The sequence below is a fragment of the Enoplosus armatus genome, chromosome 6 (assembly GCF_043641665.1).
Source record: "Enoplosus armatus isolate fEnoArm2 chromosome 6, fEnoArm2.hap1, whole genome shotgun sequence".
Taxonomy (NCBI): domain Eukaryota; kingdom Metazoa; phylum Chordata; class Actinopteri; order Centrarchiformes; family Enoplosidae; genus Enoplosus; species Enoplosus armatus.
Genome location: NC_092185.1, coordinates 20,158,165 through 20,176,586, shown reverse-complemented (window position 1 = coordinate 20,176,586; position 18,422 = coordinate 20,158,165). Strand labels below are relative to the sequence as shown.

The window sequence follows — 18,422 nt, the reverse complement described above, 5'->3', positions numbered from 1 at the left end:
GAAAAAAAAAAAACCATAATAGTATTTACCTACATTCTAATTTCTAGACTTTTTATGATAATTTTATTTGGATTTTGGAGCTTTTGTATTATTCTGTTTGGGAACTCCATAAGCCAGCAAGAGGTTTTATTTTGACAGTTCAAGCCGGAAGTTTTTTAATTTGCCAAACTTGACATTAATCTCACTTTCGGTCCGCATGGTGTCACCTCATCTCGTGAGGACGATGTGAGTTGATAAACTGGGACTCAAGATTTGCTTGTCAGTAAGTTTGTAATCGGTGGTTTAATGTCCAGAAAAAACCTACAGGGGACTAAACAATATAGCACGGCCATATTTAATTTTCATTTAAACATTTGTTCAGTAAAGGCTCTTAATGAAGGACTTTTCACGCCCCTCTGTTCACCACGTGTGTTATGTAAGACTGAATTGTGTCATGATGTGGTTAACTCTATCTACAAAACGTACATGTAAGAGATAACGATAGTCATGTCTTGGGCCTATCTCCCTCTGCGTTTTCAGTGAGCAGCCATGCAGTCCCAGAGGCACCAAAAATTACATTTAGGGATCAATTTTAGCCTCATCGCCCCTTTGCCAAATGGGAAAGTGAACATGTCCACCCGGCACAATGGGCACAGGAGTGTGCTATCATGCCCATGATGACACTGAGTGGGACATTTGTTTTATGTCATACACCTACCAGCTGTTGTATAGTTTAACAACAAATGTCATTATGACTTCTGTTCAGAGCCTGATGTGGATGCCCTCATGTTTTGTTAATGAATGTTTTGGCCTGAATTGACTGTACTGTATCATGATTGTCAAAACAACAAGTTTCATTTTCCTCCTCTGGCTGTCATTTTCTCCAGGTGAGACGTCCAGCTTTGACTGTAAGAACTTATGTGCCTGAGAGTCTGACACGCGTTTGATCAATGGCTACCTCAGGCTCCACCTCTGCTGCCTCCATCACCGCCACTGTGCCTGAGGGTTTCCATTATGAAACCAAGTACATAGTGCTCAACTACCTGGGAATGCTGCCCATTAGTAGATCGCAGGCACCAACCACAGCTCAAGGTGAGAAGAAAGACTTGAGATTAGTGTCATGCAGTGTTCGACCCATACGTTACGGCAAGCCTCACACTTGTGCGTTCACAAGGCACACAAATAGAGTTCACACATGCACACATGGCAGTAAAATATTCAGGGTGTGTACGCAGGTTGCCACCTGTTTACCAGCTCAATTTAGCCTTCTCTGACATTGGCATGGAAACACGTCCAGAGACTGGTGTGCCCTTTTTATATGTGACAGTTATGAAGTAGTCAGTGCTTGTAAACAAATAGATGGCGTGTGAGGCTCTCTATAAGCCCAGCTACAATCCTTCCAATATGGCTTCCAAAGTATCTGAAGACTGGCCTGTCTTCACAGAAGCTTTTAAAGCAACCTTGTGCCATGACTTCAGGCTTGCAGCATGCCTGTTTTTCATCTTGTTCCCTATGCGCCTGGCATGCAGAAAAGTTTTATGAACAGTTTTTGACCTATTTGGCACATAGTAATGTCTCGTACTTTGTGCAATGACGCCACGGCCACAGCATGTTAGCGCAGAAGTAAATCTTAATGATTACAGTGAGAGAAACATCCCATTTGGAAGGTAAGACAGTTTTGCAGGAGGACCATTTTAGGGCATGCATGTCATTCCTTCTGTCACAGGATATGAACAGAGCTATCTGGGGAAAAAAATGCTCAGGTATTTTGAGCAAGAAGGAGAGATGGTAAAAAAGAGAGAGAGGAGGGTTCTCTGTATTTCCTGTCCCTTTTTATTGTTATGTGCATGCTTGGAATGGGCGGAGAAGGGCAGAGGAGTGGCTGATCCCTGCTTTACGCTTGACCCGGTCCAATTTCTGACAGCCTGTCATGTGTAATCACCGTAGGATTACTCACACGCCAACGGACCAAAGCAAAATAGTTGGCCGGCTAGCTGTCTGGCTAAATGCTGAAACAGCACCAAGCCCAGGAAAAACCAACACCGGTCCTCAGGGCGTTCATGTATGAGCCGCAGGGACACAGAAAGAATAGAAAAGGGGGTCCTCTTCCTTCCTGTTTAAAAAAAAAAAAAAAAAAAAAAAAAAAGAAGTCACTATTTGATTTGATTTCCGTCACGAAAACATGAATTGGAAGAATCCTATCACTCAGCTGTTGAATCAATGAAGAATGATACTTAAAGGTAATTTGTGTTTCTTTTCCATTAGCTGCTCGTCCCCAGTTTAGCTGTGCTGTTTCAAAAAACAGAACTAATAGGGTCCACATGCCATCATAGTGGAAATAACCAATGTCTTTGGGTTCTTTATCAAATGGCTTCATTCAGAACGTGATTTGTGTGAATATGAAAACTCACGGTCAGCCTTTATGTCAGTGTTGCCCCTTGCGTGGTTCATTATGCCCCCAGCAGTGTAGACTGAATCTTGTAAATAATTTACCAAAGCATGAGCTGTGTGTTGGTGCCTCATATGCACGCGATGAGAGAGCACCACTCTCTCTTTTTTTTTTTTCTTGTGTGAGTTCAGCAACATCACGCTGAGGAGGAGTAAGTGAATGACGTAAAAGCAAAGGGTGTTATTACTGTAGCTGCATCTAAGCCTGCAAACATTTTTCTCCCCTCCAGGGAAGTTAGTGTTTATACATGCACAACTGGTTTGTTTGGCAAACTGTGCACATCTAGTGTCATACAAAGAGTGCATCACTGACTGGTTTTATATGCTGGCCTATCCCATATTATTTTATCCTAAATGATACAGCTGCACAGTGCACCCCCCCTTTATTTAAACAGGTAAAATATTTTGAGATTAAAATCTATTTTTACTTTTTCAAGAGAGAACTGGCCAAGAGGGAAGACAAACATTGTTACAACAATAAATACAAACAAGACACAGACTAAGTTACACTCTACAAAAGAGTACACACAATATCCAGTTCAGATGCAGTAAAAGCCTATGCTAAATGTCCTGTTTAGATGCATCAACAGAAATTACATTGTGAATTGAATTTCTTTAGTGGTTTTGTGTAATGTCTAAAGTTAGTTTAGTATAATGAGATGCGGTGTAGTATTTGTGAACAGTCAGTGTGTGAGAGAGAGAGAGAGAGAGAGAGACCGTTGGTTCATGCATCATGTGTTTATCTCTATCAGGAGATGCCCAGAATGAGAGAGAGAGGACCGCAATGATAAAAGAGCAGATAGAGGAAGAGCTGAGACAACTGGAAGATGAAATTGCTGCCTGTAAGTGGACGCGCACACACACACACACACACACACACACACACACACACACACACACACACACAAAGCCAGTTCCAAAATATTTATGAGCTACAAAATACGAGTAATTCAGGTCTGATGTCTTTAATTAATTATGCAGTCAAACTCTCCGTAATGGTTCAGACATAACATTATGGCTTTGTGCAGACACTTGATATATTACATTTTATTATATTTTAAAGCACAGTACTCCAAAATTAATGAAAGGAAACACAATCAAAAAAAGAGTTTTAAGACCTTAAGTTCTCAGGCGTTTCTTTGTTCAGTTGGTCTCCCTGTGCAAAGTAGTCCAGAGGTCAATATTTGTCAGTGTAAAACATGAAATGTATGCTTTGAAAGACAACTTTGGTTTCTTTACATAACCACAGCTCTGAGTGAGCGTCCCTCCAGACCACCCTTATTTGTAGCAAGGGAGAGCTTTTTGAATGATCAGTTCATAAGGAGAGGATCCCTTCCTTCCCTGACAGCTTCCACCCTTCATTTGTCACAGAAGGTGTTCCCAGTGTGAGACACTCATTCATGCTACTCTGAGAGCTGTAGTTACATAATTAACCCAAACTTTCTTTCAAACTCTTATTATGCAGTCTGAAAAATACATTTGTCTGCATTGTATGAGTTACAACCAGTATCTCTGAATGAAACATTTAACAAACCCAGAATTACTGCTTTCATAAAATGTGTGAACTGCACTGCCTGTCTTGAGATGTCATTCTGTCCTGTGGGCTGTGTGTTTGCAGCCTTTTCCACAACAGGCTTCGACCGACACACATCGCTGTTGTTCAGTCCGGCCAACCCAGAGAGCTCGATCGAAGACTGTCTTGCTGCAGTTGGAGACCGGGTGGCCAGAGAGCTCGACACACACCTGACAGCGTCCGTACACACACTCCTCACAGGGTCAGTTTGCAGCTCTCTGACTTTCATGATAGATTGTAGTTCTCATGGCAACACTGGTGTAGACTAACGTGTTTATGTGAGATCCCCTTAACATCCCCTTTTTAGATGATCACTGCTTTTCATCACTGCTTCGAATGTTTAATCCAAAACTTATATTTCACATGGAAACAGAATTGTGGGGGTCATTGAAGCAACCACACTATTCAGTACTGATTGCTATTTTCCTCACTACATTTCCACACTATATTCATACAGTATGAGGAAAATGTGTGTGCACACAGGGTGAGAGTTACAATCTCAGAGGTATGACAAAGTCAATGTTGATGTACTGCTGCTGAGTTTATTTTCACCGTAGTGAACTCTTGAACTTTAACAGCGATGCGGTCAAATGAGGGAAACAGGCTGCATTGCATGCTTGCTTGATTTTGGCACACACAATAAAAATGAAACTATTGTAGATTTTATGAGTCTGTGGGAGCTGAACATCGGTGAGGCTCACCTGGGCAAGACACTCAATCCGCAGCTGCTCCAGTACAGTTGCTCTGTGGCCAACAGATAAGACTGTGGTTGTACTAAGTGGAACATTGCTGCAAAAGACCATTAACACTAAGAGAACTACCCCAGAGAGAATAAAGCAGCTTGGACGTCCTCCTTTGATACACAATCATATGCAACAAAGGAAGAAAAGCAAGGAACGCAAATTTGCTACTATATATACTAAAAGCCTTTATTCTAAGCATGGCTGACATCCATGTGTTACAAGACAAACACATTTATAGTACCGTATGTTGTGGGAATCTGACAAAGGAGGAAGGTGTCATCGCTGGCACACAAGGGATCCTTTGAGTATCAACACAACATCTGACTTCGTGAAAGCAGATATACACAGAAACAATGCAACACACACACGCACATAGCGTTAATGTTGGATACTGGGTATGGGGTGTCTTCTTCTTATTATACTTCTTGGATTCATGGCACATTTTGATATTTCCTAAACCGCTATATGCAGACCTTGTTTTAACACCAGCGATGATGTTTATGTGTGTTTTTAGGCCTCTGGACTACCAGAGATTCAGAGACACAACAGTGGATCTCTCAACACACACACAAGGAGGCTGGAACAAGGTGAGTCAGCCATGAGTTTTAATTCTCCTCTATATACAGTACCTGATTAAAAATATGACTGCTCGGGACATGCAAAAGATGCAACATTTGATCTGCCCACTATTGCTTTTTTCATACATTTGTTACCTCTGCCTTCCTAATGTCTCTTACCTTTATGTCCACACTGCTTTTTCTGTCTTTTTTTCCCCTTCTACTCTCTCTCTCCCAGGTACTAGTGCCTTTGGTGCTGCTCCAGGCTTTACAAAGTGAGGGCCAGTCACTGACAACTCTGTTGCATCTGGGGGTGCGCTTCCTAGAGGATGAAGCTGACTGCATCATCCAGCAAGGGGGATGGGTGAGTTTCTCAGCTCGCTATGCAGGAAAACCCTTACATGCTTATCCTTTTATGTTTTATACTCAGTCACCTGAATTCAAAAATAGTTTTTGTTGTGTTCATATTTAGATAAGCAAGAATGTTAGATTGGCATGTCTCCAGAAATGAAGAAAATGAATACATTCTTCATGACTAATTAAACAATATTCCAGATGAGACTCCAGGGTGCAAATACATTTAAAAACAAGTTTGAATAACTTCGTCCACTACTTTGTGCCATCTTATTATTTTAAAAATTACAAAAGTAGTTATACCATTTGAAATGGTGTAGTATAAGCTTATTAGTTATAATCAAAGACAGCATCTACTTAGTGGTTCTTAGATGCATTAAGGACTAAAAAGTATACAAGGTTGTGCAGAGGTGGCATAGATAAAACAGGAAGTTGGGACGCAGTGCAAAGTGAACAGGAAACATGCTCGCACCGTGCTGAAATTGGATGTACAGAATTCAAAATAGCCAGATGAGGGCATCAGTGAGCGACCTGTACAGATGTTTGTCCCTGTTCCCGCTCCCTACAACAACCACATTACCATACATGAGATTAAGATGCACATCATACTGTTAAAAGTATGTATGACAATAAATCCTCGACAGATAATCTGCATAAATAACCAGACAGTAAGTGTAATCACTGCTATACTTTTTTTGTGGTGTAAAACTGAGGTTTAAAACCAGTCAGGAGTCAAATGCTTCATGTAATCTACTTTGTTTGGTCACAACTTTAACATCTGTTGACAACATTCAATCATAGTTTAGACCAAAAAACATTATTTCTTATATAAGAATATTTCTTTTTGTAGAACATGTTGTCTTATAGGGAAACATTAATTATTTGCATATTTAATGAAGATAGCAATGGTTATTTAAAGATTCCACAACATGAACTCTGCTCAACAGTAATCTAGGCAGTTGCAGTTCAGCTGTGCGAGTTGTGACTGATATGTCCTCAGGTGAGAAACACCCTGATATAAAGCAACTCCAGTGTGGTGTGAACTCAGGCAGGGATATGTCATGCCATCTCATGATTCTTTTAATGTTCTCTTTGCTCACACTGTCCCTGTTTTCATATATTATCGTAGGAATGTGACGTTTTACAGCTAACATTTTTCTTATGTTTTAGTTTCACCTTTTTTTCCCAGTGATAGCGTTGGCAAGGGTTTCATTTTTACAATGTCGTAATAAGTGGAACACTGCGTCACAGATGGCTTCCCTACGAACGAGGTCATGCTTGATGAAGGGTCACATGACTCGACGCGTTAACCGCCGCTCCGGTCGCCATTACCTCATTGTCGCGATGCTCTGCCCGGTTTTCGTGCAATGTAACGTGAACATTGGTGCGCTAGCTCCAAACAAAGCAACATTATTGCACTGCGTTATGTCACAGGGGATGAACAGATGAACGAGGCTGGGACAGGATCAGCTATGGAGGGATGAAGAGAAGGGAGGAGGAGGAGGACGAGAGAGTGATTGCACGAAGAGACTGGCAATAGGAAGGGAGGGAATACAAAGGAGGGGAGGGGTGAGAGATGAGGGAGAAAAAAGGGGTGGGCATGGTGAGCCAGTGAGAGCAAAGTGAAATCTCCATTAGTTTGACAGCTGCCTGCATGCACACTTCTCTTCGACTGCCTCCCTACATTCACTCCATCTCTACGACTTTTGTCTATTGAAGTGAAACCAGGGGTTTCCAAGACTTCACATTGAGGTAGGATGTTTTACTTGTGACACTGAAGTAACTACAGAGGGAGCTCATTGGTCTGCGTGTGTGTGTGTGAGACTGAGAAGCAGTGACAAACTCTCGGCAGCCGAATGTGGTCTTTCCTCTCTGGCTATATTTCTATTTCTTGTCATTATTTAGTGGTTGCATGTAAACATACTGCACAGATTGATTTTTTTTTTATTATAGCACAATAGTCTTGTTCCTCGACATGTAAATTTCCAGAGCAAAGAACAGAAAATATAAAAATGCTAATGGCTGCTAAATGAGGAACATCACGTTTTTTATGTTAGAAAAGAGAAGATGGAGAGCAGAAACATGTTTTATCTCATTTATGTATTCATCCGTTCCCGCATTTGTTTTTGTTGAAACGACAAAAGAAATGTGAGATGCACAGATTAGTACCGTCACTTTTTGATGGTCAATTGTTGAAAAGTAGATACAATGTTGGTCTTCTCCTCCTCCAGGACATTGGTGTGACCGTAGTGCAAGTGAGGCACCATGTTTTGGGTGGCTCTCACAATGCCTTTTGTTAGTTGCATCAGAATACAATAAGGATTATTATGACCCTAATGTGGTATCCACTTCATTTGGCAGGAACAAAACCAGCAGCCCTCAGACAGTGCACAGCCAGGGGCGGATAGGTGGAAGGACATGATTGGGGAGTGATGGGGGGGGGGGCGTGAGCAAAAAAAAAATGGCGTACACGGAGTGCTTGTACACCAACCAACATCTCCGTGTTGTCTCCAACAGTTTCTTCACAGCCTGTCTCCTGTCCTTCAGTCTGCATGCTTGTGTGCGGTTGTCAGTCAGACAACTGTCCTTCAGAGTATGACAGTGAAAACTGCTGCATGAGAACTGAGTGTGCACAACAGCCTTTTCATACTACAGTCCTTGTGAGTGTGATGTAATGTGACTCCTGAGGTTTAAAAGTGGCACACTGACAATTGCACCTGACCTCTTAGCAAAGAGACAGACATAATGAAGTGCATGCAGTGCATTTGATAGTACATTGATCAGTCAAAGCAGCATATCTCACAGGGTAATAAAGCAACTCCTACAGGCCCTCACTTTTCCATTGATAGTAGGTGTTGCTTTAGCTGCAGCAGCTTGGAAACAGTGATGTTGCATTTTAAGGACATAGTGCTGTAAGGGTTCCAGCCTGGGCCGCGTCAGGGCACGTCACGCTCCACCCTGCACAGTGTAACAGTGCCCACATGTAACAGTGCCCATGTTATGTAAGCACCCTCTCTCCAGTCCCAGAGTGAAATATGTGCATAGACATGAGACTGGACGAGAGTAGAGTGCCTGTGCAGGCTGAGGAAGCCCCAAAAATAACTCTCATAATCCTCCTAAAAACATCATCACCAGGGGTTTGACTGGCCCACTTGTAGGTTGCTTAAAAAAAAACAAAAAACGTGCTACAGCAGCAGCTACTACTGAAAACAGAGGACCCATCCGTTTCTCTGTCCTTCTGTCTGTCCATTAGTCCCACTGCTGCCACAACACTGTTAATGATGACTGGCCAGAAACCAATATTTACTGATGCAAATTGTGTAGCTGCACATAACATAATTTAAAAAGGACCTTGCCCAAGGCAGATTCCATAAACACATTCAGCCCTCAACCTGCTTGGGCTCCTGTATGAAACTTAAAACATGATGATGGAATATAAATAAATGCTGAGAATGAGAATTTGCTATTGTTGGAGGAAGAGAATTTAATAGTTTCACTTTTATTTGTGGATGAAATAGTGAGATTGGTTGACAGTGTTCTTCTGTAACAGCCTGTTTATTGTTGTGGGTTGATGGAGACAAGTATAAGTGTACAGTAGATATTATAGTTAAGTATCTAAAACGTGAAGAGAGATGATCCTTGTCAGTGGTGAGGCATTTCATTTAGCATATATCTCAATGTGAGAGAGCACTGCATAGCCATTCTGGGTGATAATAAGTTAGTTTAATGACCGAGAGTCCAACTGAGATCCTAATGTTTTTTTTTTTATTAAATTAAATTAAATTAGATTAAATGTATTATTAAATTCGAGGTACAGTTGCTAATGAGCAGTCCGTTTCTGTCCTGCGTTTTACTTTACTGAGTCAGCTGCTGTGTGACCTCTTGCAGTTAGGAACAGTGGTGACATCATAAATGTCAAGAGCAAGTATGAGCCAGTGAATTATTATTGTTATTACATTTAAATTGAATGTCACTGGTTTGCATTATCATTCAAACATCTGTAAAAACCTGTTTTGTATTCTTGTGGGTTCAACGTTTTGTTGATGTGGAAAGGATGCCCCTTTTTGTAACATCCCAGATCTAATGTTTGGATTTGCAGGTGGATGCAGCATGTCGACAGTATGTGGCAGCCACGTGCCAGTGTAGCATGTACTTGTAACTGTCACAAAAATATGGCAGTTGTTTTCTTATCCTAAAATCTCAGTGTGTTTCGAGATATTTTCAGTTTTTTAAGGGTCTTTAGGACAGTGTAATGTTGTGTTACAGTGAAGAACTAGCAGCCTAGTGAGAGGGAAAAGGCAAAACAATGACAGGTAGACTACACCCTTGCAGCAGGAATGTGTACTTGTTTTATTAGTTTGTGTTTGCCTTGGGGCGAGGGTGGAGAACTGTGGAACACGCCTGACGACAGTTTAGTGTGGTGCCCAGCTTCAGCGTTGGAGAACAGCAACATGGAGCATTAAAGAAAGAACAAACAGAGTGGATTCTCCTCAGGTGTGTTTTTCACCGTTTATTCTTTGTTCAATGAATGATGTAGGTTTAAAAGTTGCTTGCAAGAGTTGTAGTTTATTCATACATTTTGTTTGTTCATAAATCCTTCTGTGTTACGTTATTATTCATAGTGCCTCTAGCTTTGGGCTTCACCTTGTTAGATAGCGACTTTGTCCTGTGGTATGACTACCACCAAACTGCAGAAGAGGTGGTTTGTGCTCTACAGTGCAGCTAAGGTTGAGACACCCAGTTGGTGTTCTTTATTGACAGCGTCTTTTCACTGTGGCACTCAGTCTAACCTCCTGTTTTGAGGTTTAATGTCACTTTAAATTTTAGATCAGTTAGGACTTTGTAGCAGTAGAAACTTGACACTACAAATGCAGGAGAAGGATTGATCGTCATTGTTCCTGAATACCATCAGCAAACTCTTGCTGTTGATTTTATACCACATGGCATCCCTGTCCTGTCCTGTCCTGTCCAGCTGATGGGGAGCCTGTATATTGAGGGCGAGGCTTTTGTGAAACACTCTCCCGCATGCAAATCAGCTTATGGAGAAAGCAAATGTTGGATAACGATGGAACGCTGTTAGATTTAATCTCTCTCCTGCCTCACAGGAGGCAGCTGCCAGGACGCAGGGTGTCCTTGTAAGGAAAATAACCTTCGCAGCTGACCATGTTGCTTTCATATTTTCATAGGTCAATAATAGTTTACATACTATATGCTTCCTCAGATGTTAAATGGCGTGTGGATCAGATGCAATTTGTTGGTCAGGGACACTGAGAAGACCATAATAACATATTATCCTGTTTTCGAATGAGACAGTGTTGCCTTGGGAGCTGGTCTGGGTGCTGTCAGAACCTTTCTGTCTGCTGCACACACACACACACACACACACACACACACACACACACACACACACACACACACACACACACACACACACACACACTCCCCCTCCCTTTTATACAAACACGTCTGTACCCACTGTCTGTTTGAATCTCATCCGTTCAGGTCACACTTATGTGACATGCACACAGACACAATGGAAGAAGCCTGCTCATGACGGATCCAAAATTTAACTTCGACCCAGTCAAGCTCTGTTCACTATCTGTAAACCCAGATCAGTTGTCTGTCGTACACCCAGCCTACTTTCAGCATTGCTTTTCGTCTGTGTCAGACAGATGTGGCTATGCTAATGATATGGCTCTGTGGAGAGCAATGTTAGTCTGTCGGCCAGTCCATGCACCACTTTGACTGAAATGTTTCTGCTTGTATTGGATGAATTGCCATGAAATCTTGTTCAGACCCTCATAGTCCCCAGAGGATGAAGCCTACGGACTTTGATGATCCCCTGACTTTTCCTCAAGCGCCACCACGAGATTGACATTTGTGGTTTTGAGTGAAATATCTCAACAAATATTGGATGGATTGCAGTTAAATGTGGTACCACATTCATGTTCCCCTCAGGATTAACTGTATTCTTTAGTGATAACTTCCCATGTAGCGAAAAATTTTAATGTGTCCAGTACTTGGGTTTGTGACCAAATACCTGCTAAACTAATGACATTTCCATCAGCCTCAGCTCTGTCTACTACTTTGTGTTTCATGCTAATTAGCAAGCGTTTGCATGCTAGAATGCTAAACATGATACCTGCTAAACATCGGCATGTTGACGTTGTCATTGTGAGCATGTTAGCATGCTGAAATTAGCATTTAGGTCAAAACACTGGTGGATCTAAGTGCAGCCTCACAAAGCTGCTAGCATGGCTATAGAAGGTATAGTATTAAGCAGGATAGCAACTACTAAGAGAACAGGTTTGGTCATAATGTTTGTGCTCTGTGTAGTGAGCTATATTGCATTGTTCTGACATGAGCGGAGCTACAACAACACATAAGATGCCCTTTTGTGAGTAGAACAGTCTAAAGTTAAGGCCTCTTAGGTGTTAGACAATGTGAGAGGATACAATTCTAAATTCCAGTGTAGCAAATTGCCATCAACAGCGACATTTTATTAACCTCTGTAGTCATCCAGTGTTTTCAACATGTATGCCCTCAAGACAGCAAGCATATCAGTATGTATCTTGTTCTTTTGTGCTCACTGTGAACACTTGTGGCCTATTTCTGAGCCACACACTGTAGGTTGTAGCAGCAAAATGTATAGATGTGGCTGGTATGGCCACTCTCTCATGCTATGGTATGTCTTCGTTCCTTGCAGTTGTGTGAAGTGTTGACATGGAAAACTGGTTTTGGTGAAAAAGGATTCATATTTTGAGATCATTTTGAGATTTTAATTCAGCAGACTCTACAGTTTGATTTATTCCAACATATTTAGCTTCAGCAAGCCGACCTCTGTGTCAGTCCCTCATACCCACGTGATCATATGATATTCCTGTTACGTAATAGGACAGCTTTGCAGATTGCTCCTGATCTATTATATGCCAGATGTATTATATGATATGTTACCACTAGGTGGCATACAAGGCTAACTTGAGGTGTAAAGCAGCACCGTGTTATGCTGGATGTAGACTGCTGCACATTAGCTTAAAAGCTATTTTAATTTCCACTCAGTGTTTTGTAGCATTCTGATCGAAAGGCGCCAGTCTAAATTTAAACTCTATACTGTGACCATACTAAAAAGTGACCTGTGTGACTGAATCCATTGTTTGCTTGTCTACTTTGTATGTAATATGGAGATTTCTCTGTTGATTTTCTTTATGGGTGAACTACCCTCCATCACTCATTATACAAAATAATGCAACTATTCCATCTATGACTCAAAATTCTTCACCTCCGCCTTCTTTACTCACCCACTTTACAATGTAGAGAATGTTGATACCATCTCTGTCTCTGTCTGTCTACCACAGGGTGAAATATTCAGCCTTGAGTCAGAGGAGGAGCGAGGTGTGACTATCGCTGAAGACAGCAACGACATTTACATCCTCTCCGGGGAGCAGCATCCCGACCAGCTCAGCCCCCCCTCCTCGCTGCTCTGCACTGGAGATAACGGCAGTGAGCAGAGCTCCTGGCAGACGGAAAGTTTACCTGTGTCTCTGGCCGGCCACGAGTCTTGGGCACAGGTTTGTGCAATGGACCCTGAAGACGTCAAGAGCCTGGACAGCAATGAGGGCGTGGCTCTGGCCGAGGAGCGCAGCGAAAACAACTCCTCAAACTCGGACATTGTCCACGTGGAGCGCGAGGATGCTGAGCTGCTAGAGGAAGGCGGTGAAGCCGGGGCAATAGAAGAAAGCATGATGAGCGTTTTAGGCACAGAGAGCGAGCTGGCTGAGCTCAGGGAAGAATTTAGGGACCAGACTCCACCTGTTCCAGAGTCAGCTGAGGCAGACTCCACAGCCCCGGCCTCCCTGCTTTCATTAGAGGAGCCAGTTGTAATAGAGACACCTGCAATCTTGTCGGCAGAGCCTTCCCTCACCTCCTCAGAACCAGAGCTGCTTCCCCTGGTCCCAGAAGCTGTCCCTCCCCCTCCCTCTGAGCCAGAGCCTGCAGCACCTTTATCTGTTCCTGCAGTAGAACCAGAGCCTGAGCCACAACCAGCTGCTGCCACTGACCCAGTGCCTGCTGAGGAGGCACCCCCATCTCTGGAAACCAAGGAAACCCCGGCAGCACCAGTAGAGCCTGAAGCCATCTCAGAGCCAGCTCCTGAACCTGAACAGGAGCCGGAGCCCATCACAGTGCCTCCCCAGCCAGAGGCCATGGCAGAGCCGGAGGCCCTACTGGTTGCACCCCCTGTCCTCGAGGCCCCTGTAGGAGCCCCAGCTGAGGAGCCCCCAGTGCAGCCAGAGCCAGAATCAGAGCTCCCAGTGCTGCTTTATGGAGGAGCTGCATTGGCGGTCCTCGCTGCTGTAATGGCATACGGTGTCATAAGCTACAGGAGGAAGTAGAAAAGTATCTTTCTCAGGGGCAAATTACAAGATGTGGTTAATAAATGTATTAGTACACACATGGTGGGACTCTCCTTACAAATTGTGTTGGATTTACAAAATGAGGCTGCATTTTTTTTTTTTTAATCTGCTATGCTTTTGAAGGTTTCAAATCTGTGAAAATGCGCTCCCCCCCCCCCCCCCCCCCCCAAGCAAACCAAAATCTCACCTTATCCACAACCTTACTGCCAGAAAGGGGAAAACGATGCACTCCACTGTGTTCTCCTAATTTTTTTTTTTCTTGTCTCTGAATCCTTTTGGGTTAACTTTGTGTTTAAACTCCAGCCCTTCATCTCTTCCATTGGAAAGTGCGTTGACTTTGATCCCTCTTCTGCTAGTTTCAGTTTCTGTCGTGTCTGTGGCTCACTGTTAGGACTGTTGTGTGCCATTTGAGTCAGTAGACCACCGTTGAAAATTCACTGTCAACACCCCCATGGCTCAAGTAAACCTCAGAGCCCACATTTACTGTTGCTGTGTGAGTCAAGGCTGTCTCTCTCTTTTGCATTTATTTATACCCCCCCCACCCCCCACCCCCAGCTGCGATGAGTTAGTCTGATACTATCTCTGATAACAAACAAAATGTATGAAACCAGTAATTTGATTTCCTGTGTCAGTTTGACTTCTGACACAGAACAGGCACATTGGGTTAGGTTTATGTTCCGTCTTTTCATGCTGCACAAGGGATTTGTATCACTTCACATGCAGCACGTTTTAGTTTTTGTGTATTAAAACATGATTTTGTCCAAGAATGGATGAAAGTATTTAAGTGTGTGTCCTGAGGTACAGTACTGCGGCTGATTTTTTTAGAAATGATACATCAAGCATGCTGATATACTTCAAGGTTACAAATCAATATTTTGCCATCAGTATGTAAATCTGAATAAACTCTGAAGGCCCAAAAGCAGTTAAATACCAGAACATTCTTGTTACAATGGATTTTCCCATTTCATTCATACATTGTAATTTGTCATACAGTATTTTTAAAGATAGTCTTTAGTCCCTTTAGTCCCCTGTATTTTGCTCTGTACCCTTTTCTATTACTGCTCCACTGCTTATAACATACCTGACTAATGCCACAGCTTTCCAACGACAATTGCATCTGTCCCAGTGACTTTTGTCCAGTTAGGATTTCAACTCCATACCCTCCCTGAGTAGAATATGAGGTGGTAAGCCACTGTGAGGTAATAAAGGCAAACATGGTGACAATCAAAACAGCATCAGCCTGTTTGTATGGTTTCACATATGCACAGACGATGCTGTTACTGAAACAAAAAAGTTCATATGGACGTGGTCAACCTCTTTTGTTACTATGAAATGACATTTTTGCATGAATATATCACCCAGCTAGCGAAATCTCTGCTGTTATTAGTGAGCCAATATACATGACAGTGCAGAAGGAGAAAAAGTGAACTGTGAACGGTGGAATGTCCCCCGGCCTCCCCCACATTCAGTTTAGACAGAAAATTTAGTTAGCCTGCCCTTTGGGAACTCGTGTCATTGAGTCGTGTCAGACTTGATGATTGATTAAAAAAAGTGACACGTTATTTTCTGCCCTCAGTGCTGCTGTTGTCTCACCACCTAAATGTTTTCTCTTTGAGAATTTGGGGACATTGTGGTTGGACAGATACCATCTTCTTGGATACAGAAAGGATGTTTCCATGTATGTCAGTCGGTGTTTCACATAGTGTTACTATGTGGACTCATGGACTCAAACTATGTCGCTTTCAAAGGGAAACTGTTGGGAGTACAGAGCAGGATGGATGTCAGAAGGTCCCAAACATGACACTTTGTACCTTGAGTTTCCTACAATACACTCTTTGAGATGAGAATAATAAAAAGATGAAACTGTTTGAAAGCCTTTTCTGTGGTGGTTTGTTAAAATGCTAAAGTGTGTAAATTTAAATTTTGTATTGCCAAAGTTAAACAGACTATAAAATACAATCTCACAGTATTTATTTAAGATTGAAATTAAACTCAAATCCTGGGAAAAATATATTTATTCAAGTAATACGATACAATGACCATACATGTATAAGCCAAAAGCAAAATAATTGGAAAAAAATGTATTTAAAGTATAAAATGAAAAGATACACTTTTAAGCAAAAGTAAAACAGAAACGTTAAGACTCACATAAAGTAATGACAAAAATTTAAGTGTCACAAACTCAACCTTATTTTCCCCTTTTCAAAATATGAGCATAAACTCAAATAATTATCACTTTCTTGTATCTGAAAAGTGTTTTTACTTCTGTAAAGTCACCACAGCTCCTTTCACAGTCGACTGGCCACGAAGAGCAGGTGCCAGTTTCAGATTCAGCTGTCATCACACATTTCTCTGTTATTTTCCTCTCAGAAGTCACCTGGCCCTTGCAGGGCTGATGAACTGCAGTGCTGTGCGGAAGAGGTTTCTCAGCAGTCGTGGGGCCTGCTCGCACACTCCCTTCACCAGGGTGAGAGTGAGGGCCACCATGGCTCGCTCCTGAGGTAGATTCTCCAGACCCACACCCTGCCTCATTACTCTGTCCACCTCCTGGGTAAGGTGGTCTTTCCACTGCTGGAAAGCAGAAACAATCACAGGGATCAATCAGTACATGAAGACAATACTACACTTGTAGAGACCGTAACTGTTATCTTACTCAGTTGTAAAGAGACTAACGACACAAGCACAACTTGATGCATCTTATTAATCTACAAATTGATAATGACACATCAATTGTTTCAGCTCTAGTTTATATATATATATTCTCACGTCAGGGGGGGAGTGTGATATGTTCCTGCTCAGGTTCTGGGTTGCCTGAGCCACAACATTGTGTTCAAAATGGTCGGCAATTTCTCTCAGCTCTTCTGCAATCTGCTGAACGACTGCTGGCTCTGCATGGTTCCCTACAGAAAAAAAACAAAGACGGTCAAAACACCAGCACACTTAAGTCACCATAATGTTTGCTTCTGGATTAAACAGGAAGGACAGTGGAAGAAATAATGAGCCTTTATGAAAGCTGCTTTAATATTCTGGAATTCAATATCACACATTTTAACTCTCTCACACGCACACAATTTGATGATAACACAAACAGTAACCAAGTGAGAGATTGACTGAGTATGAATTTGGATGTAGGTTTGTATCAAATGAGTCACTAATACATGAAATGTTTGACAGCAGTCGTTTCCTGCTTTCACTTTGTCACAAGTTGCTTGTTACTTTAACTGTAAACACCTAATCAGATGTCAATGTTCTTGGACATCTACATTACATGGATAAACAGGTGTTATTTATTTTGATACACCCAGCAAAAGGCTTACATTTTGCCTTGAGAGAAATCAGCCACAAACAAGCCTTTGTGATAAACGTGAAACAGCTGATCTGATAACAGAGTTTGGTGCTAGTATGAAACTGACTGTAATGTCACTTGTAGTATATTAGTACAGTTTAAAGTTACGGATTCAGTTACTCACTAGGCCGCTGCAGTCCCACTGAAGGCTGAATATCATCTATTAAACCTGGAATGGAAATGGACAGGTGGCCATCAGTTTCAAGGTCCCCATCGTCCAGAGCCTCTTTCCTCAGGCCATTGCAATTCATGTCCCGGTTAGGATTAATTTCCTGCCCCAAGGAGAGAAGCTCCTTCTCGTACTCAGAACCTCTACAGTCCGCTTGAAGGAAGGCCAACATGACCAGGGCGTTTTGCCCACTGGTCAGATTCCCCAGGACATCCATCGATAATCAGGGCACTAAACGGAAACGATGACACAAACAATGATAGCTCACTCAAAAAGTTACGTCGGGAAAAGTGGAGGAAAGTGACAAAAGTAGCGCAGTCGTTTCAAGAAAGAAACTGTTTAAATATGGCAGACTGGGGTTATATCATTTAATTATAACAATAACAACTACAAACCAGGGGAAACCACAACAATTAGCTAACTTTCAAAAAGTTGGCAGTCTAAAGGGTAAGCTAGCTAGAAAGTTGAGCTAATGCTAACTTTGGTCGCCTCACTTTAACTTTAGGGCAACAAAGTTAACGTCAAGAAAAAGCAGAACCAGCGACTGTAACGTTAAGCAAGTAGGTTTCGAAAGAATGCCTCGTTTTACTCACATTCGTTTCTTCAGCCGGGTACGTAAACTTTTAACTTCATATGAATGCCTGTCGGTTGATCAGTGATGCCCCGTAGAGCACCGACCACAGTACTGTGTATCGCTAGGCGGCTAGTCAAAGTCTGAGCAGCACAAAAACAGCAGATCTTCCAATTGTGTCGCGCGGGTGTCTATCTGGAAATTGGGGGCGGGGGGGGGGCGAAATGCCTCATGATGCCTTCACAACCATCGGACATCTGATACATGGAAA

General features: G+C 42.3%; 2 protein-coding genes across 3 annotated transcripts; one reads left to right on the top strand and one right to left on the bottom strand.

Annotated features, from left to right (window-relative positions):
- The first annotated feature begins 929 nt into the window (after nt 1-929).
- bcl2l13 (BCL2 like 13) lies at nt 930-14,145 on the top strand. The gene is made up of 7 exons (XM_070907827.1): nt 930-1,071; nt 3,180-3,269; nt 4,046-4,202; nt 5,258-5,330; nt 5,539-5,664; nt 13,010-13,558; nt 13,637-14,145. Exons 1-7 carry the CDS (start codon nt 930-932, stop codon nt 14,042-14,044), a joined length of 1,545 nt encoding a protein of 514 aa, XP_070763928.1. The 3' UTR covers nt 14,045-14,145.
- A 1,946-nt stretch (nt 14,146-16,091) lies between these two features.
- bida (BH3 interacting domain death agonist) lies at nt 16,092-18,284 on the bottom strand. Of its 2 annotated transcripts, none has more exons than XM_070908034.1 (4): nt 18,174-18,284; nt 17,536-17,811; nt 16,832-16,965; nt 16,092-16,636 (listed from the first exon to the last, which is right to left on the bottom strand). In XM_070908034.1, exons 2-4 carry the CDS (start codon nt 17,795-17,797, stop codon nt 16,439-16,441), a joined length of 594 nt encoding a protein of 197 aa, XP_070764135.1. In that variant the 5' UTR covers nt 17,798-17,811; nt 18,174-18,284; the 3' UTR covers nt 16,092-16,438. The 2 variants fall into 2 exon arrangements, with proteins under 2 accessions (XP_070764135.1, XP_070764136.1); XM_070908035.1 differs by having other exon boundaries at nt 16,092-16,633.
- Nucleotides 18,285-18,422: the final 138 nt, after the last annotated feature.

Coding starts and splice junctions, on each gene's coding strand:
- bcl2l13 (XM_070907827.1), top strand. CDS start 930: ATGGCTACCTCAGGCTCCACCTCTGCTGCCTCCATCACCGCCACTGTG. Junction 3,270..4,045: donor GGAAGATGAAATTGCTGCCT/GTAAGTGGACGC, acceptor GTGTGTTTGCAG/CCTTTTCCACAACAGGCTTC. Junction 5,665..13,009: donor TCATCCAGCAAGGGGGATGG/GTGAGTTTCTCA, acceptor TGTCTACCACAG/GGTGAAATATTCAGCCTTGA.
- bida (XM_070908034.1), bottom strand. CDS start 17,797: ATGGATGTCCTGGGGAATCTGACCAGTGGGCAAAACGCCCTGGTCATG. Junction 16,966..17,535: donor AGTGGGACTGCAGCGGCCTA/GTGAGTAACTGA, acceptor TTTTTTCTGTAG/GGAACCATGCAGAGCCAGCA. Junction 16,637..16,831: donor TATCACACTCCCCCCCTGAC/GTGAGAATATAT, acceptor TCTGCTTTCCAG/CAGTGGAAAGACCACCTTAC.